At 47.4% G+C, this 20639-nt stretch overlaps 2 protein-coding genes across 3 annotated transcripts in view; one reads left to right on the top strand and one right to left on the bottom strand.

Annotated features, from left to right (window-relative positions):
- The first annotated feature begins 793 nt into the window (after positions 1-793).
- On the top strand, positions 794-3859 carry DNPH1 (2'-deoxynucleoside 5'-phosphate N-hydrolase 1). Its single transcript, XM_077161868.1, has 4 exons — positions 794-999; positions 3077-3145; positions 3335-3445; positions 3624-3859. The coding sequence occupies exons 1-4, from the start codon at positions 807-809 to the stop codon at positions 3770-3772; spliced, it is 522 nt and encodes a 173-aa protein (XP_077017983.1). The 5' UTR covers positions 794-806; the 3' UTR covers positions 3773-3859.
- A 331-nt stretch (positions 3860-4190) lies between these two features.
- CUL9 (cullin 9) overlaps positions 4191-20639 on the bottom strand; it is a 43052-nt gene continuing 26603 nt past the window's right edge. Inside the window, exons 26-40 of one of the 2 annotated variants that reach the window (XM_077161865.1) lie at positions 15957-16102; positions 15689-15851; positions 15327-15526; positions 14629-14879; positions 13245-13590; positions 8771-8911; positions 8444-8608; positions 8107-8270; positions 7271-7364; positions 6650-6724; positions 6421-6531; positions 6182-6299; positions 5669-5802; positions 4907-4983; positions 4191-4815 (exon numbers count right to left, since the gene is read on the bottom strand). In XM_077161865.1, coding sequence (XP_077017980.1) covers positions 4611-4815; positions 4907-4983; positions 5669-5802; positions 6182-6299; positions 6421-6531; positions 6650-6724; positions 7271-7364; positions 8107-8270; positions 8444-8608; positions 8771-8911; positions 13245-13590; positions 14629-14879; positions 15327-15526; positions 15689-15851; positions 15957-16102 — 2390 coding nt within the window. In that variant the 3' untranslated portion in view covers positions 4191-4610. The remainder of the gene's footprint in view (positions 4816-4906; positions 4984-5668; positions 5803-6181; positions 6300-6420; positions 6532-6649; positions 6725-7270; positions 7365-8106; positions 8271-8443; positions 8609-8770; positions 8912-13244; positions 13591-14628; positions 14880-15326; positions 15527-15688; positions 15852-15956; positions 16103-20639) is intronic. The other variant, XM_077161866.1, reaches the window with a different exon arrangement.

Genomic DNA, 20639 nt, shown 5'->3' with positions numbered 1-20639 from the left:
GGTAAGGGGTATGGTATGTATATTCTTTTTTTTCTGTTTTCGTTTTATTTCTTTTTCTGTTGTCTTTTTATTTATTTTTCTGCATTGATGCAAATGTTCTAAGAAATGATCATGATGATGAATATGCAACTATGTAATGATATTGAGAATTACTGATTATATATGTAGAACAGAATGATCGTATGTTAATGTTTTTGTTTGTTGTTATTGTTCTCTAAGTAATAAATTTTTTTAAAAAGCAGAGAAAGTTAAAAAATAAAAATTAAGATGGATTATCAGATCTAAAAAAAAAAAGAGTGGTGGGGAGAAGGGGGGAGCTTGGATGAGGGTGGCAGCAGGAGATTCTGGAAATATATGGCAAGGAGACAGGAGTTGCTGATGGAATAGATGTAAGGTTTGACAGAAAGAGAAGAGCCAAGAGTAACTCCAAGGTTTAGGGCCTAAGAAGCTGGGAGGACGGAACTGCCTTTACCTGAGATCGGGAGGACTGTACCGGGGAGCAGAAGCAGGTGGGGTGGCAACGATCAGGTGCTCCGCCCGCACAAATCAAAGTTAAGATCCCTATCAGGTACCCGAATGAGAAGCCCGGGAGGTTGATGGGGGTCCTAAGAGGTCTCCAACAGGAGAGGCATGTGGGTGTCGACGGCATCTGCAGGGCGATGCGATACTCCCCGCCCGTACGCCTCGGAGCTCAGCGGGGCGGGATGGCGGGTCACGTGGCCGCGGAGCTCAGCGGAGCGGGGTGGCGGGTCACGTGGACGCGGAGTTCGTCTGGGCGGAGCGGCCGGTACGTGGGGGCGGCGGCGATGGCGGAAACGGTGTCCCGAGCGCGGGAGCGACGGGACCTCGGGGAGCCGGGCGGCCAGGCCCTGTACTTCTGCGGGAGCATCCGCGGCGGGCGCGAGGACCTGGCGCTGTACGGTCGGATCGTGTCGCGGCTGCGGCGCTTCGGGACGGTGCTCACTGAGCACGTGGCCGCCGCTGAGCTGGGCGTGCGCGGTGAGGTCGCCTGGAGCGCGGCGAGAACGGGTGGGGACGGGCTGGCGGGAGAAGCGGTCCGACTCTGCACCCCTCACCAAGGAAAGTGCGGTCCCGGTAGGCGGTAACCGGCCGTGACCCCGCGGCGCATCCCCATTGCCCGGAGCCGGCTCTCCTGCCCCCAGAGCTCCCTCTAGCGCCCCTGCTCAGGAAGGAAATCTGCCACCGGACTTACGGCTGCCTATGTGTGAATACACTTGCGGGTGTGAGCCCAGTGTCGTCCTTCAGTTAAGACCTTTGGTTCTTTCTTGGAAACCATTCCTCAGCTCCTTGCAGGAGCATTTGTAGGGAGGAACAGAATGGGGGTGGATCGGACAGCTTTGCTCAGTTCTCACCTACACGCGGGAGGCCTCCTCTTCCTTGCCTGTTAATCATCCTTTGAACATAGTTTATCCTTGATGTTTGTAATTTCCTTGGCATTGTCTGCTTCTTTACCCCTCTGGCCCTGTGCGAACTGACTTTGCTTATGTGATCTTTGCATAGTTTGTTTAGGTGCTTTGAAAATCTGAGCTCACAGAAAAACATGAGCGCTCACTCTGGTGGGAGATACTGACCTGTCACTGCCTGTTCATAGGCTATACCTGGGCTCCTTTCTCCCCCATTAGCTCCTGTCGGCCTCTCCTTCCCTGGCTTCTGTGACTTAACAGAGACCTCCATTTCTCTGGCCCTTCAGCCTTTCTCCTTTGTAGACTCCTCTACCTGTTAATCCTAGAGTGTCTGGTTCTCACCCCCCACAGATAATGACCAGCCCTCAGGAGAGTTCTTCACCTTTCTCACAATCTAGGGGCCTGCTGGGCAGCATCAGGTGGGAGACCTGCCATCATCATAAAAATGTAAAACAAGAGTTCGGCATATTTACTCCCACCTGCGATGAAGCTTCTCCTCCTGCTTTTCTCCCTTTCCTGTTAAGGCATCGGCCCTCACATAGACCTCGAGAGACCCCAGTTCTCCCAGTCACCCTCAGCCTCTCTCTCACATCCTGTATGGTGTGTTCCTGGCTATTGGGTCTTCATAAATTTTGGCTTTGATCCACATATCTGGAATCTCTCTGACCCTTTCATTTAGAAAATTGTATTTCTATTACTCTTGTGTTTCTACTGAGAAAACTATAAGTGGTTTCCCATTGCCACAGCCAGGGGCAGATGCACATTTTGTGGGGTCTTACATAATTTTGGGAGACCTTTAATAAGACAACAGTTCTACGGGATTGGAAAGGGCCTGTGCAAGTGAGGGACTCTGAAGCTTAAGGTTCATTGGTTTCATGGTACCTCCATCGCTGCCTGTTGATTCTTGAACTTCAGTGTGTTTATGTGCCACCAGGGTAGCTTATTTACACTGCAGATTTCCCAGCCCCAGTAATTGATATAGCTATCTGGGATAAAGCCTGAGATTTGGCATTTTAAACAAGCTTTCCAGTCATTCTGCTCTGAGGTGGGTGACTGTGATCCTCGCCATCCTGGAGGGTAACATTTAATCAAGCTGAAACTCTCTGACCCCAGTTTGCCTCTCCTGTCTTTATGTCCACCTCTTCCTACGAGTCTACCTTGCATTAGGGCAGTGGTTCTCCAGCTTTGGTATGGATCAGAATCACCTGGAGCGCTTAGAGCACAGAGGTCCAGGCTCCTTATCATGTTCTTCAGGTGATTCCCTGCCCACCACAGCTTGAGAAGGACCATGTTAGATTCTATTGGCTGTTCGCCATTCCTCACACCTGCCATTTGTCCCACCTGGCCTGCTGGTCCTTCTGTCCACCTCAAGGCCAAGAGCCCTTGCACCGTTCCTAATCACTTGGACTTAAAGTGACTTAGTCCTTCCTGTAATATCATCTGTGTTGCTCATCTGGCCCTGATCACACAACCCACCTTAGACAGGATTGGCTTTCTTTTGTGGATATTGCATCTCCTCACTCCTTTTCACAGAACTGTAGTGTTGGAGGAGACACTGGAGATCATCTAGCATCTGAGGAGGATGGATGTGGGGGCAGTGAGGGTAGAAGAGCATTACTGAGTACTGAGAACCAGCTTTCCCTCAACCACAGGGGAGGAGACTGCTGAGGGTGACAGGCTCATCCATGAGCAGGACCTGGCCTGGCTGCAGCAGGCAGATGGTGAGTGGTCTTCCCTCCCAATCACAGCTGCCCTCTGGGATGTGAGATTCCCCTGGACATCCCTGCCCTCTACACTGAGGACTCCCTAGAGCTCTCTCCTCATCACAACCAGACCGTGTCATTTTTTCCTTACAAGCCCCAAGTGCTATAGACATTGACTCTTTTTCTCAGCCTCATCTTTCTTCCCAGTGGTCGTGGCAGAAGTGACACAGCCATCCTTGGGTGTAGGCTACGAGCTGGGCCGGGCCGTGGCCCTCAATAAGCCGATCCTGTGCCTGTTCCGCCCTAAGTCTGGCCGAGGTGAGCACTCCACGCCCGCGGTGGTCACCCCTCCCTCCCCAGCCTTCTGTGGACCTGCCCCTTACCTTCCCCCTGTGGGCTCTGAGGGCAGCGCCGACCCCCATTAAGAGACAGGGGAAGGGAATGGAGTGGGGAGATGTGCAAGGGAGACACCCTCACCTTCCCCCACTCCTCCCAGTGCTTTCCGCTATGATCCGGGGAGCAGCAGATGGCTCGCAGTTCCAGGTGTGGGACTATGAAGAGGAAGAGGTAGAGGCCCTGCTGGATCAATACTTTGAGGCTGTTCCTCCTGAGCACGTGGCTGTCGCCCCTGACCCAACCACTTGACTTATTCCCACTTTATTAAATTCATCTGATCCCAGATTACCTTCCTGCTCTTTAGCCCCAAATTAAAAGGTATGTTTAAAATTCTAACTCTGTTCATGGTTGGAAGGAGAGGTAGGTCCTTTCCCTGCCCCACTTCTTTTTAAGATATAGAAAGACCTTTTAAAAGTCTGCAGGCCTCAAATTTTCTAAGAAATGATCATGATGATGAATATGCAACTATGTGATGATATTGTGAATTACTGGTTATATATGTAAAACAGAATGATCATATGCTAAGAATGCTTGTACTTGTGTTATATTTTTTAAAAATTTTAAAATTAATTTAAAAAAAAGAAAAAAGTCTGCAGCCTCCAAGATGAGGTTACCTCTTAATGCCCTCATGCTCAAACCAGGAGCATTTAAGAGTTTTGAGGAAAGTAGGTAGTGGAGGCTGACTGTGCCTCTGAAGCTGGGCTGGGTCTGTGCGACAAGTGAGCCATCTGCACCTGGCCTGGTAATATGAGGACCTTGATTTCCCTTTAACAGTTTAGGTGAAATGTGTCTGCTTTGGGCAGAAAACTCCAGAAAACCCTGGAGGCCTACAGAAAATGGTAAAGAATCAGGAGGGGATGTTCCGGAGGGGAGGGAGAAGTGGGGTTTGAAGCCAGCCTTCAGTGAAGCTGCCTGGCTTACTTCCAGAGCGTTATGTAAAAAACAAGTTTATTCAGTAAACAGAAGAAGGTGCTGTGACACTGGGAGTCACCTCCCCTAAGGAACAGTGGGAAGGGGCAAGGGCCCTCCCTGCCCACTTGGCCCCAGGACTCTAGGGTGGTGTCAGGTGTTCCTTACATCCTGCCCATCAGTCATAGACCTCATCGTCCTCCTCCTCATCGCCAAAGAAGAAAGTCTCTCGGTCCAGGTTCTCAGACTCCTCATCATAGAAGCTGTCGTTGTCCAGCTCCTCATCAAACTCATCCTGCTGCCACTCAGGCACATCGTCCTCATCCTCCTCGTCTTCTTCCTCCTCATCCTCATCTACCTCCAGGCCTGAGCAGCCCTGGGACCTGGGGAGAGGAAGGCTGCCCTCAGCTCCAGAGGAAGGCTGACCTCTCCCACTGCCCCCTCCATGGAGCTGACCACCCTGCTCCTACTCACTGATCACCGGGCGTGTTGGATCCCTTGGCCTCCTGGGCCTCTAATCCTGCTGGACTCTGGAGGCCAACCCTGAAGTCCTGGCAAGGAGACGGAGATTTGGGGTAGGGAAGTGGAGGACACTGTGCCTTCATGCCTAGCATTCCTTCATCCAATGTTTTTTGAAGGCCTACTGGGTGCCAGCCCCCTGGGAGGAATGCTCCCATTGCCTCTTTCTCTCTTCCCTCCCCACAGCACTTACACCACTGTCTTTGGTGTAATGTAACCCAGTGGTCTCCAGGGATATGACGGGAGGCATAGCCCCTGTGCTTATGGAGCTTACTATATGTGTCTTTGTCTTTTCTGTCTCGGCAGTCAGTAAGCTCTCTGAGGGCAGGGCGCATAGTTTAGATTCAACATCAAGTATCAGAACTGGAAAGCAGCTCAGAGACCCCTTACTCCAGTGGACCCCAGTCCCCTGGTCCCCACCCCTAGGATTCTGAATCTGTACAGCTGAAAAATTCCCCCAAGTGAATCTGATGAACACCTGGCCAAATAACCCTGATCTGGGGAACCAAACATTTATTTTGGAGGAGACCCAGGGAGGTTAAGTGTCAGGCTCCAATATCATTCAACAGTCTGTATACACACCCGGGTCTCCCAACATGCACCCATGCTCACTGCCTTTCCTTCTGGACTCCCCCTGAGCAGGAGCTGTGCTGGGCATAGGAGGAAACCCAGATCTGCCAAGTATAGGGGAAGAGGGTACAAGTTGGGGTAGGATACCTGGGTAGAGTGCTGCAAGATGGCAAGCAGCCTTTCCTGGATCCGCCGGAGCAGCTCCAGGCCTGTGTTGAGGCAGTCAGCCCGCAGGAGGCGCAGGGAGGAGGCCAGGTCTTGGCAGCGCAGCAGGGTCTCCTCTGCGTGAGAGGGGGTTTAAGTCACAGAGACTCCCTACCCTTCTTTTCTTCTCAGTCATTCCTTCCTTCAACAAATACCTACTGAGGTTCTACCAAGTGCTCTAGACACTCGTTCTCATGGGGCTTACATTTTAGTGGTGGAGGATAGACTGCAATTGAATAAAATGTCAGGTGATGAGCTGTGCTTGCAGGTACTTACAGCACATACTTTATACCTTAACTTAGTAAAGCCAGTGGTGGAAGGGCTGTGAAGAATTAAGAAGAGGAAGAAGGCAGAATGAAGGTGGTGCTGCTGGAAGAGATACTATTTTACCCACCTGTTGGTCTGGTTGGGATGGGCTGCTTAGAGCAGAAAAGCAGGACAGGAGAAAGGGCTCACCGAGGAGGATCTGCAGGGCATTGGTGTGCAGCTCCAAGTTCTCAGTCTGCTGCTCCACCACGTCCATGTGCTCAGTGTCCTGGCTATAAAAGCTGTACACGCAGGCATAGGCCAGCACCTAGGGGGGTGCAAGTCAGCCCCAGCTCTGCCTGAGCCTTCCCCCACACCAGCTTTCTCATCCCTCCACTCGAGTCCACCCGACCCCCTTGAGCCACTCCCCACTCCCCACCCACTACAACCTTTCGAGCCTGCTCAAGACCTCGGCAAGCATCACTGAGGAAGGTGAAGGATTTTGGTGGGGGCACCTCATGGATGGCAGATACACGGTTCCACAAGTTCACAGCAAATTCCTGTCCAGAGGAAGGTGTATCAGCAGCAGCAGGCACAGCTCCACCCCTGTCCTGCCCCATCCAGCCCATTCGGCCCCTCCTTTGACCTCACTGACCCAGCTGTCTCCTCCCTACTCACCCGGGCCTGGTGATGGAAAGTACACCTCTCGTTATAGTCCTGAAACCGCTTCTCCTGGCGAGCTGCTTTGCTTACCTGGGGAAGACAGGCTGAGAGGGTTAGTGGGTGCTTTGGATGGGATGGGGTTAACAATCATAATAGCTACCACTTATGGAGGCGTCTCTATACTCTACCTAGATTTTTTTCACTTAGTCCTCATAATTGTATCAGGTAATATTATTACCCCCTTTTATAGATGAGGATGTTGAAGCTTAGCGACAGAAATGGACTTGCTCTAAGCCCCACAACCAAGTGGATCTGACTCGAGTCCTTGCTCCTCCCTGCTCTGCCGTGGTGTTCCCCTAGAATGTCCAGCCCTCCCTCCCCTTTCTGTTCGTTGCCTCAGTATGAGAAGCCCTATACTGGAGCTGTGAACAGACTAGACCTTTTGAACAGACCACCATCTACAGAACTTCCAGAACCTGAGGCCCCAGATGGCGTCTCCCTCTCCCACTGAGCCCCTGTCCCAGCAGCTTTTAGGCTGTGTCTGAACACAAAGCCCTCCTTTCCCAGGATCTGGGCAGCAGCACCCACCCTGTCCACCCTTGGTCCCCTGCCCAATACCTGATGCCGTCTCCTTACCATGGCAGAACAATTGTAATAGTCTTTGTGACTTGGCTTCCAGGATTTGAGGCAGCGCCAGCAGAACCCATGGTTGCATTTGGCACAGGTCATGCTATGGAGGAAGCTCGCTGGTCAGAGGGCTCCTGCCTCTGGCCAGAGCTGCCCCAGGAATGCCAAGAGCCCTGGGCACATCACTAACAATGCCCCTGGCCTATGTCCCCTCCCTGTGCCTTATAATCTCCTCAATCCCTACTGAATGCACCTTGCTTTTGAATTTCTCCATACAGTATAGACTTAAAAGTGGGTGAATACCACAAATATACAACACTGATACAAAGAGTTAATAACAGAGTGGTATGTGGGGAAAATTACCTATTGCCAGTTATTGACTATAGTTAACAGTAGTTCCTTAAAATTCTTTTATCAACAGTAACTAGCATACCACACCAAAACTATGGGTCAATAATAGGGGATATGAGGTGATTAGGGTTTTCTTTTTTTGTGTCTATCTGATAATTTTCTTTTTGGAGCAATGATAATGGTCTAAAAGTGAGTGTGATAATGATTACTGCACAACTAAGTGATGATACCATGAGATACTGATTGTTTAATTTGGATGGAATATATGATAAATGAATAAATTTGAATAAAATCTGAAAAAGAAGCAGGCAAGTACCAGTAAGATCCAGGAGGTCATTCTGAAGGGTGCCAAGTGAGGGATGATGGAGTGACTGCCCCTGTTTGCCGAGCTTTATGAGAAGCCCACCTCTTCCTCATTGCCAGGCCTCCCACCTCACAGAAGACTTCTCCCTTGTCCTCTGATCCCCCACTGCCCACAGTACCACCCTTCTTACTGCAGACACCCCTCGTTCTTCTCAATGGGAGCCTGACAGCTGGGACAACGCTTGGAGATGAGTTTGGCCAGGTGCTTGCTCTGGGCCTCCACGCTCATTCCATCATAGTAGCCGCCATCATCAACCCACTGCGACATGTGACCACAGCTGGCGGGGTAGTGTGCCTGAGGCAGGAGGGGCGGAGGGAGACACAGGTCACATTTGGAAGAATGAAGGAGGAGGAGCAGAGCTCAGTTGGGTAGCAGAAGATGAGGAAGGACAAGTCATGGAGGTGTGTGCCAAGGAGGTGCCAAGCAGGGAGGTGTGTCAGTCCTCACTTGCGGCCCGGGGTACCCACCTCAGGGAAGCTGCAGTTGAAGCAGGAGGCCCAGCCGCACTTGGCACAGGCGGTCCCACAGCCCAGGCCCTGACGGCACAGGATGCGATCACAGCCCTGGGGATTGGTGCACCAAGTCAAGTTGGAACAGCTTTCCACGTAGCCACGCAGAAGGGCCTTTTCATACTGTGGGGCCACAGGAGCCACAAAGTGAGGGCCTGATGCTCCACGATGCCACAACGTTCCTCAGCCCTGCCCACAGCTCCCAGGCCCCCCAGCACCCTACATGTCAGCTGGGCCTGCCCCTGTGACTCTGCACTGCGGCCCCTTTCAGAGGAGAGTGGATACCTTGGAGATGACCTCTGGAGAGGAGACAATGGCACGGATGAAGGCTCCAGTGGGCTGTGCAGGACAGTCAGCAATGGGGCAGGTGCAGTTCAGCACAAGGTTCTGCTCAATTCGAGTTGTTAGATACTCATTCCAGCAAGACTGGGAAGGAAAAGTGGGGCTGCTCAGACGGCGCAGGAACAGCACAGGAGGAAGGTGACTTCATCTAGCCCAGCAGCCCACCTCACTCCCCACTGCAATGATTTTACTGCCCAGAGACAAGCCTAACAACTGGCCCTAATCTTTCTAGCTTCCAAGAGTTTCCTAGGATTGGCCCAAAGTAGAGTTGTCTTTGAGGATGTGTGGGCCAGGTTATCTGCCTAATTATCATTACTGTTGGGATGGACATGGAGGGACTGGATAAAAAAGAATCCAAGAAAAGGAGAAGGATTCAAATTCTAAGATCCAGAGAGAGAGAAAGAAAGAGAAGTGGGTCACCTCTTCCCCACTCGGTGGCTGGCCCACTGACACTGAACACACAGCTGTGGTCTCTCACCCTAGCCACACTGGCTTATCTGCAGTGCCTCTATCTTGCTGTCCCCACTTCCCCAGACTCAAGCCTAGGACACCCAGGATACCGTGCCTGCTGCAAACCCCAAGTGCTCAGCAGTGGCACTGCCACTCCCCCATCACCAGTGTCAGAACAGCCTTGCCTCCTGAATTCTTCTCTTGCTCCCATATCACCATCTCATCCTAAACCAGGCTGTTATCCTTTACTCTAAACTACTGCAAGGGGCTGTTCTGATAAGTAGACGTCCCACCTCCCCTTTCTCCCCTCTCAATCCACCTGGTACATGCATCAGCAGCATTCTGTGCCTAGGATGCTCCACTTACCATCCCCTTCCCCTCCCATTACCTACTGCGGGCTTTTCAAAATGATCATATAACCCCCCAAGAGAGTACATGTATCAATGGATCAAAGTTACAGGGCAAATGTAAAGCACCTTACTGGACTATTTAGATTCAAAGGAAAGTACCACAAAAACTAACAAACAAAAAACCACTTCTGGTCCTGAAACAAATCCAGTTAAACTAGGATGCTGAATGCAAAATTCTTATATTTTTTCAGATAAAAAGGGAAATTTCTCCAAATTCAAACTCCACACTTGCAGGCATACAGGTGCCTCATGGTACTTCACAGCCAATGAGGGGAACACCGTACCATAGGATGAAATCCTTGCATTCAGTCCAGACCACACCCACTGCCCTAAGGAACCCCTCTACTTTGGGCTTGCTTTGGCTTCTGTTGTTCCCACAGTTCGACCCAACTGGATGGTGGTGTCCTACCCGGTGCTACCCCTCCTGCCCTACGCCAGTCCTCCTTCACACTGGGAAACCATTTGCAGACCCCAGATTTTCCTCCTTTGAGTTCCCTTGCATTTCCATTTGTGGGACTCAGCTGAAGCTTATCCTAAGTTCCTCCTCGGCTGACACTTTTCACTGGCCTCTTTCAGTCAGGTTTTCAGGCTTCCTGCACTACACCTTTACAGGGCTCTGTGCCCTGGACTTGCTTCTCTTTCCCTTGGGTGATGCCAGCCACGCCTCACCACTTAACTCCAAGTTCAAAAATCCACTGTCCTCTTGCCAGTCCCATACAAGTGCCTGACAAGCACCTCAAACTTTACCTGCCCAAAACAGATTTAATTTCCCCTCAAAAATGTGTTCTTCAACTCCCACTTCCAGAGCCATTTCGTCCAACTCAAAAGAGACAACACATTTCTTCTACCTAGAGGCTCAGGTCAAAAACACAGACCATCTTGATTCTCTTTTCCTAAGCCCCTATCGCATCCGCTCAGTTCTATTAGTTCTACCTCTAGACGTACTCCAAATCAACCATTTCTCTCTTCACCACTGCCCCTGGCCCAAGCTGCCAGCATCACCTGCCTCTTTTAACAACAGCTCCCTAATATGTGTCCGTTCTTGTTCCATCCAAGCCTTTTCTCCATACAATGGCCAAAATGATCTTTAAAGAATATAAATTGGGTCTTATCATTCCCCTGCTTAAAACCCACCAATGGCTTCCATCAATAAAATCCAGTGTCAGAAAATAATTTGGGGATACCTCAAAAAGCTAAACATAGAATTATATGATTGAGCAATTCCACTCTCAGGTACATACCCAAAAGAAATGAAAGCAGGGACTCAAATAGATACTTGTAACCAATGTTTAGAGCACCACTATTCACAATAGCCAAAAGGTGGAAACAACCCAAGTGTCCAGCAACAGATGAATGGATAAACAAAATGTGATATATATAAATATAATGGAATATTACTCAACCATAAAAAGGATGAAGCTCTGATGCATGGATAAACCCTGAAGCCTGACACAAAAGAAAAAGTACTGTATGATTCCACTTATATGAAATATCTACAGTAAGAAAACTCATACAGACAGATATATTAGAGGTTACCAGGGGCTGGTGGGAATGAGGAATGGGGAGTTACTGTTTAATGGATACAGGATTTCTACTTTTGGTGATAAAAAAGTAATAGTAATGGTAGGTGGTGATGAAAGCACAATGTTGTAAAAGTAATGTCACTGAACTGTACACTTAATAATGGTTAAAATGGCAAATTTTATGTTATATACATGTTACCACAATGAAAAAATATATATGAAAGAGAAAATAAAATCCACTGTCTGTCAATCCCATCCCCATCAGGTCCACCTCTCTCCCTTTAACTCCTGCACTGCTCTGCCACCTACCATGCCTCAGCCACCAAGTTCAGCTCCTTGGTGCTTGCTGTTCCTTCTGTTTAGAACACTCTTCCCCCAGATATTTATCTTCTCAGACTGGCCTTTCCTGACCTTCCAATCTAACGAACCAGCAAACCCCTCATCCCCACTCCTAACTGCAGTCACATCCTATGACATCACCCAAGTGTATTTCCTTCACTGTACTTACCATAAAAGTGTGGAGGAAGGGCCCTGGAGTGAGACTAACAAAGTTAAAATCCTGACCTTGGGCAAATTGCTGTACCTCTGAATATCTCGATTTGTTATGTGTAAAGTTGGGAATGATACGGGTGCAAGGGTGATAGGGTAGTTCAGTGGTAGAATTCTTGTCTGCCATGCAGGAGACCTGGGTTCAATTCCTGGCCCATGCCCTTCCCAACAAGCAAAACAAGCAAACAAAAAATTCAGCAAATGGTGCTACAAAAATGGGATATTCACATGGAAAAATAATGAAATGTGACCCCATCATACAGCATACAAAAAAAAAAATTGGGAATGATAAAAATACCCATCTTGTAGAACTATTATAAGAGTTAAATAAAATAATGTATATAAAACAGCACAATGCCTAGCCCAGAGTGAGTCCTACATAAATAACATTAATAATACCATTATTATCAGCACTCAGGTCACTTTGTGCTTGGATTTTTTTTCACTCTCTATTTCAGCTTCTAGTGCTGTGCACATAGCAGGTCGATGACAGATATTAGTTGAATGGGGAAATGAATGTATTAAAGAAAATAATTAAGAACCCAGGGCAGAAGGGAGCACAAGCAACTATGTGGGAAGAGTAAATGAAGCAGAAAAAAAGGGAAGTAGAAACAGAGAGTCCACACACACGCACATGCAAATGGATGCTTCCCAGATGCACCCACCGAGCAGGCACTGTTAGGAGGGGCAGCGAGAATTCATGGCGACAAGGAGCGCTCACCCTGTCAGGTTGCTGTGGTTGGGCCTGGCGCCAGTTCTAAAGAGCTAGGAAGCAGGAATACCAGATATTCAGCTCTCCTGGCTCTCTGCACCTCAGACTCCTCACGCTCTGCCTTCGAACACTACTCACTCTCCCAATCTATGACCTTGTCTGCTTCAGCTTTCCAGCAACAAGCCCTAACCTCCCATCATCCCTTCTATGTTACTGCTATTTTCTGATACATACAACTTCCTTATATTTTTATAGTAGATGAGAGTTTGTGATAAAAGAAGCGATAGTGTTTTGAAATAAGGGCACTGGAATGGTGATGAGGAAACCACAAACTACTGTTATCACCAGTTAAATAACAATTTCTCATTTACAAAGTGCCTTCATGTATATTTCAAATATATATGTCAGTAATTCCCAAACTTGGCTGAACATTGGAAAACACCTGAAGAGATATTAAAAATCCAGATACCTGGGTTTCACCTCGATATTCTGATTTAACTGGCGTGGGGTGTAGCCTGGGCATTGGGATTTTTACAAGTTGGGTGCTAATAAAATGTACCAAAGTCTGAGAACCACTGATATATATTACTGGATTCTAGCAACCACCCCTCAAAGAGCCAAGGCAAATGGCACCATTTACAGATGACAAACTAGTTCAAGAGGGACACTGCTCAGATTAGTAAAGGATAGTTCTGGGAGTAGAACACCAGAGCTCCCAGGGAAATGCATCTGAGTGGAGAGCCAGGGGCAGGAGAGAGCTGGTGGGACCTCACCTTACAGCAGTAGTGCATGCAGCAGAGACAGGGCAAGTCATCATCGGGCCCCAGGGAGCTGATGCAGACAGGGCAGTGGTCAGGGCGTGTGGGGGTAGTCTGGGCCTGCGGTACGCACAGCCCAGCTGCCAAAAGCAATGGCTCAGGGTTATCACTATAGCTCTGCAGCAGCTGCTCAGTGCCCCAGTGGGAATGAGCCAGCAGATGCTGAGCCACATCTGGTTCAAGGTTTAGCGTTTCCTGCACCTGCCGCACCGTATGCTCCATCAACCCTTCTACCTCCTGGGGGCTCATGGTACGGCCGGCAGGCAGCTGCAGAGATGCCAGGGCAGCCACGGTTTCTGGGCTTGGGAGAGAGAAGAGATAGTAGTTAGTATCCTCATGGCCCTGCTTACCCAACCCACTGAACTCCAACCCATTAAACACTCCCTGACCCCCAACTCCCCACTTGCCTAACCAGCCTTAGGATAAACACCCTGAACCAACTGTCAGAGCATGTCCCTCCATGAAAGTGTGTGGAAATGTGGGGTTGGGGCTGGCTGCTTGCTGCAATGACTGGTGGCCACTTAGTGGTATCTAATGCACAGGGGTCAGGATTCTAATGGGCCCACAGTGAATGGGACAGTCCCACTGTAGGTCCCACCCAAAATACTAACAGCACCTCTGATGAGAAACAGTCATCTATGGCCTTACTTCTCAAAGTGTGGCATGTGGACCAGCAGAATAGGTTTCACTGGGACTGGTTTGAAATGCTCCATCCCAGAGCTACTGAATCTGCATTTTAACAAGATCTCCAGGTAACTTGTATGCATGTTAAAATTTGAGAAAGGATATTCTAGATGATGCATTTTACCTACAATGCAAATAGTTGACATGAAAAGCAGTATCATAACTTCTGGTGATCTGGGTCTGAGGTTAAAATCTTCAGGGGTGCTGGCTAATTAGGGAAATCTTATACTAAATTCCTCCGCAGAAAAGGCTTCCTGAAAACTTCAGTCTGTATATTTTCACTGAGCAGAATGCACAGTTAGCACTCAGTACATATTTGCAGAATATTTCATGTTTGTTTAGAATGAGGAACATCTATAAAGGAGTGTGTGTCTGGGTCCCTTGCCTAAGGACCGGCTCTAGGAAGATGGGGACAGTCAGACTCCTCATTGGGAAGGCAAACAAGGGGGCAGTGGGAGTGGAAGCCAGCAGGAGGGCCGGAAAAGTAGGAGAAATAGGGACAGGGAAAGTAGGATTAGACAAAGAAATAATTTTCTCACAAGGGAACCTGGCTTTGCTGATACAAGCCTGTCCCATTGCACTGAAAATCCTGGAGAGCCCATGCCTCTCTACTAACTTGAATTGCAGCAGGGGTAGGGGGATGTGGGGTGGCTACCTAGGCTTAGAGGTTTCAGTGCTCTGGTTGCCACAGAAGGGGATGTCTGCCTGGCCCCGGCAGGGCACCGTGGGCTCTGGGGTGGCATACATCAGGATCTGGGGCCGGTCGTCACGCCGTGCCACATAGCCTTGGCCCAGGAGGTGCAGAATGCAAGAGAGGACATCAGTACTGGTACAGGCCACACCCCTGGCAACAGTGTGGCCCAGGCTTCCAGGGGGATTTGGGCCCTTCTGCCAGGCTTCCAGCACCTGGGAGGGAGGAGAGAAAACAAGCAGACCGCTTTTACCCATGGGAGACAGGGAGTGCATAGACACTAGGACCAGCCTGCTGGGGTTCAATGCCCGGTGCTGCCACTCACTAGCTGTGTAGCTGCAGATAAGTTACTAAACTTTCCTGTGCCTGTTTTCTTTTCTGTCAAATGGGATAAAAATAAACATCTATCTCATAGGGTTGTTGAGAGGATTAAAAGAATTTTTGCAAACTCTTAAGACAGGGCCTGACGCCAGTAAATAGTCCTATTTTATTCTCTCCTTTTTACCCACCTGCCCTATCAGGAACAGAAAAACTGGATGGAAATGTCACCTTACAGAGCTCTCAGGTTGAGGGAGTTTACCTTCCCTCATGATGACCCCTAGCCCCATAACTGCCCCAACCTTATCTCCATCCCCTAACTTCATAGTCCCCTCCTTACCTACCAGACAAACCAGCTGATCAATATGAAGGCCCTTTTCCCCACAGGCTTTGAGAATACGGACAAGAAGACAGCTCAAGAGGTTCCTTTTCTGTTCCAGGGTTCGTCCCTCATCCTTTTCTACATTCAGGTATGTCTGGGGCGGTATCATCCACAGGGCCTCCCCACTGGGATGCGGCTTAGACTCACAAAGCCGCAGCATACCTGGAAGACACTCCCAGTAAGGTTCCCAAGGAAGGAGAGAGGTAGATGACTGGGGGCTCAGAGGACCCTATTCCCTTGATTCCCTACTACACTACCCTCCCCAGAGGTCCCCTCACCGCCCCCCCTCTGAGCGGAGGCTCAGACCAGCCCCCACTGACCTACCCCCATGTGGAAAGTCCTGACCCTCAAGCAGTGTCAAAGGGCCTTTCTCAGAGGTGAGGGGCCAAAGTGCCTGAAGCAGTAGTTCTGGGGACAGGTCAGAATTCTTCAGTAAGGTCTCTACTGAGACCTCCTGGTGAGGAGAAACAGGGTCAGTCAGGATCTCCTTGAGTAGACAGTGAAGGGAAACAAGAGGGAGGGAGGTTGAAAGGAGTATCAGAGTTTGGGAAAAGAATGGGGGGGGTGTAGTAAAAGTCAAGGCGGCAATCACCTCTGTCTGATTGAAGTTCAGCAAAAGCCACATCTGCACGGTGGACACATGCAAGGTCTGGTCCCCAAACTGCATCTCAGCCCGGCCCAGCCACGTCCACTGCAGTCGCCGATGTGGTCCTGTGTCCAGGACTGGATGGTTCTGGCCTGGGAAAGTGTTAAGAAGGGAAACAAAGAGTAGGGGAAAAGGTGAGGGTTAGGGGTTGAGATGAGGGACACTATCAGTCAAGCTCTGTTCCTGGGAGTCTCTGCAGGTGGCAGGACCTGAGCCTTTACAGAGAGAAACCTGGTCTGAGGCTTCAGGTCTCAGCCTTCCCTATGCCTGCCTCATGACAGAAGTACAAAATACTGCCTATGAAGTATTTTTGCCCTAAAATTCAAACTGGATTCCTAATAAGCCTCTGTGTCTAAATACCAGTTTTCTAGAGATAAAGAAGACAGAAGACATCCTAGAGGACACTATGTGGATGTAACTGGGAAAATCCAGACTATGGACAATTCTATTTGGCAAACAACTCAGTTTCTTTCAAAAATAATGACAAAAGGGGACAAAGGGAGGGAGGGGACCTATAGATTAAGAGAAACTTAAGTTATAACTCAACCAAATGCAAGGAATGGACCTTGTCTGGAGTCTCATTAAACAAAATAACTATTTAAAAAAGTTTTCAAACAATCAATGAAATATGAATAATGACTGTATATTTGATGATATTAGGAATGATTAATTTCCAAAAATTTGATGAGTGTATTGTCCCTGCTTTTATAAAAAGAGTCCTTATTTTTTAGATTTGGGGGTGGGGAAAAGTAGGTAGGAGTACGGATGACCAAGACTGGTCATGAGTGGATCTATGTTGGCACTCTGGAGTTTGCTATCTCTTCTGTCTACTTTTGTATGTTTTAAATTTATCACAGAAACAAGATTTTTTTGAAGAGGGTAAAAATAAGCCATTCTCAGACAAATAGAAACTGATAATCTTTACCATCAATACTCCCTCGGTGAAAAAAAACTTCTAAAGAAGAAAACTGAACTCAGAAGATAAAGATGTGAAAGGAATGGTGGTGAAAATAACTGGTATGAGGACAAATCTAAACATCAACTTAATAAAAGAATAATGACTAAGTTGGTTGGTTAAAAAAGATAATTTCAAAGTATTCAACAATGGCACTGAAGTCAAGATTTTCTAATGTCCAGGAGGGTGGAAAGTGCTACTAACAAGTCAGGCACACAGGTTAAAAATATAAGGGTAAAACTATAGAAACAGAATGTGTAACTTCCAACTGGTAGGGACAAAAAAGGAATTAAACAAACAAAAATCAATCAATCCAAAAGAAGAAGAAAGCACAAAGCAGAATCATACGTATAAAGGTGTTCAATTTACTCTTCTTTAAACTGTACATTTTATATACACCTTTGTATATATAAAATATCTAAAATTTAAAAACGTAAGAAGGGAAAACAAAAAGCATAAAATAACAGGTGAGAAGTAAAGGCCAAATATATCATTACTCATAATAATTATAAATGAGCTAAAATTGACCACTCAAAAAGAGAGATTATCAGGTTGAAGAGAAAAACTTTATAAGACAAACCTAAAATGCAGGGTATGGCAAAGTTAAAATTGAAATTATACTGAGGGGAACTTTTGAGGAGAGTAGAATACTGCATGTTTGAAAGTATCTCCTCTTCCACAAACCACTATTAGTAGAAGAAAGGGACAAAAAATTAACTATTAGTGGATAAATAAAAATACCCCTTGACCAGATAATCAAAATTAATGTCACAAATAAGGGACAGAGGGACACCATGAGCCTCCAGATGTAATACTCTGAGGAGCACAGAATCATCACTTAGTTATTCCAGCTGGGAATGCATAGCCTGAATCTAATAATGAAAAATATCATACATAGAAAAAATGAGGAGCTATTTAAAATTTTTAAAAGGACTACATTCTTCCAAAATATCAAAATCATAAAAGATAAACAATAGTTGAGAAACTGCTCCAGATTAAAGGGACTAAAGAGACATGACAACTAAATGTAATATGTAATCATAGATTAATCCTATACTGGACAAAACAATCAAAAGATATTATGGGGTCAACTGACAAAACTGTTTGATATGGATGCTAGACTAAAGTATTGTGCCAATGTTAAATTTCAGAAATTGATAAATAAGCTGTGGTTATGTAAGAGAATAACTTTATTCTAGGAAATATGTAGTAAAGTATTTTAGGAGCAAAGGGCCATCATATATGCAATTTATTCTCATTGGTTCAGAAAAAAAGTGTCTATATATACATTTAGGTATATATATACATATACATGCATATATATACACATGCATAAACAGATACAGATAGACATAAAGAGTAAATGTGAAAAAATGTTAACAAAAAATAAATCTGGATAAAGAGTATGTGGGTACTCTTAATATTATTCTTGCAAAACTTTTCTGTACATTTAAAAGTATTTCCAAATGGGCTCCTGCTCCAGCGGCTCTCCAACCACCACCGTGCCCTCTTCCGCCTTCACCGGCTCCTCCGCCACCGGCCTCGACAGCCTTGCCACCCTCACCTTTCCTCCTCCAGAACAGCTACTGGGGGAGTGGAGACAATACAGAGCAGCTCCCGGAGCCACGACGGAGATCAAAGGGACAGCGTACCCCATCCTGAAACGGCTGACTGTCTGGGAGAACCAGCTCCAGTGAGATCACCGAGGGGCGCGGGCTTTCCCAGGAGGGACAGCTAGCAGCCGGAGTCCCTTCCTTCCTCCTTCCCAGGCCAGCTGGCAGAATTGGGCAGGCGATCCCCTTGGGCCGCGGCGGCTGGCGCCCCCACCACGCGAGGCCCCCCGGACCAACTGAGAGAGTTGGGTTGGAAATCCCCAGACTGCGGAGAACGGTGACTGGGGGGTCCCTTCCAAACACGTGACTCCCTGGTCCGGCTGGGAACAGTGCACTCTCCCGGGCTGCGACAACTGGCACCCTCCCACCACGCTTGGCGCCCCGGGCCGACTAGGAAATTCGGTCGGGCGCTCTCGCGTGCTGCGGCGCCGGCGACCCTCCCCGCGTTCGGACCCCCGGGCCAGCTGGCACTCTTCCAAGACACTTTGGCTGCCGAACCTCCCCTATGGCAAGAGTTTTCCAGAGTTAAAGGACCCACAGCAACTTTCACGGTGGAACCCATAGACAAATGTGTGCCACGAGCGCCACCTACTGGGCAGGATAAGAAAAACAGAACCCAGAGATTTCACAGAAAAATCTATCAACCTGTGGGGGCCAACACCCAGGGAAATCTGACTAAATGCCCAGACGCCAGCAGAAGATAACGGATCACGCTCAGAAAATTGAAAATATGGCCCAGTCAAAGGAACAAACCAATAGTTCAAATGAGATACAGGAGCTGAAACAACTAATGCTGAATATACGAACAGAAATGGAAAACCTCTTCAAAAACAAAATCAATAAATTGAGGGAGGACATGAAGAAGACATGGGCTGAACAAAAAGAAGAAATAGAAAAACTGAAAAAACAAATCACAGAGCTTATGGAAGTGAAGGATGAAGTAGAAAAGATGGAAAAAACAATGGATACCTACAATGATAGATTTAAAGAGACAGAAGATAGAATTAGTGATCTGGAGGATGGAGCATCTGAATTCCAAAAAGAAACAGAAACTATCCGGAAAAGAATGGAAAAATTTGAACAGGGTATCAGGGAACTCAAGGACAATATGAACCGCACAAATATACGTGTTGTGGGTGTCCCAGAAAGAGAAGAGAAGGGAAAAGGAGGAGAAAAACTAATGGAAGAAATTATCACTGAAAATTTCCCAACTCTTATGAAAGACCTAAAATTACAGATCCAAGAAGTGCAGCGCACCCCAAAGAGATTAGACCCAAATAGGTGTTCCCCAAGACACTTACTAGTTAGAATGTCAGAGGTCAAAGAGAGAGGATCTTGAAAGCAGTGAGAGAGAAGCAATCCATCACATACAAGGGAAACCCAATAAGACTATGTGTAGATTTCTCAGCAGAAACCACGGAAGCTAGAAGACAGTGGGATGATATATTTAAGTTACTAAAAGAGAAAAACTGCCAACCAAGACTCCTATATCCAGCAAAATTGTCCTTCAAAAATGAGGGAGAAATTAAAACATTCTCAGACAAAAAGTCACTTGGAGAATTTGTGACCAAGAGACCAGCTCTGCAAGAAATACTAAAGGGAGCACTAGAGTCAGATACGAAAAGACAGAAGAGAGAGGTATGGAGAAGAGTGTAGAAAGAAGGAAAGTCAGATATGATATATATAATACAAAAGGCAAAATGGTAGAGGAAAATATTATCCAAAAAGTAATAACACTAAATGTTAATGGACTGAATTCCCCAATCAAAAGACATAGACTGGTAGAATGGATTAAAAAACAGGATCCTTCTATATGCTGTCTACAGGAAACACATCTTAGACCCAAAGATAAACATAGGTTGAAAGTGAAAGGTTGGGAAAAGATATTTCATGCAAACAACAACCAGAAAAGAGCAGGAGTGGCTATACTAATATCCAACAAATTAGACTTCAAATGTAAAACAGTTAAAAGAGACAAAGAAGGACACTATACACTAATAAAAGGAACAATTAAACAAGAAGACATAACAATCATAACTATTTACGCACCGAACCAGAATG

The sequence above is a fragment of the Tamandua tetradactyla genome, chromosome 5, assembly GCF_023851605.1.
Source record: "Tamandua tetradactyla isolate mTamTet1 chromosome 5, mTamTet1.pri, whole genome shotgun sequence".
In the NCBI taxonomy this organism is placed as follows: domain Eukaryota; kingdom Metazoa; phylum Chordata; class Mammalia; order Pilosa; family Myrmecophagidae; genus Tamandua; species Tamandua tetradactyla.
This window is presented reverse-complemented; position numbering and strand designations above follow the sequence as displayed.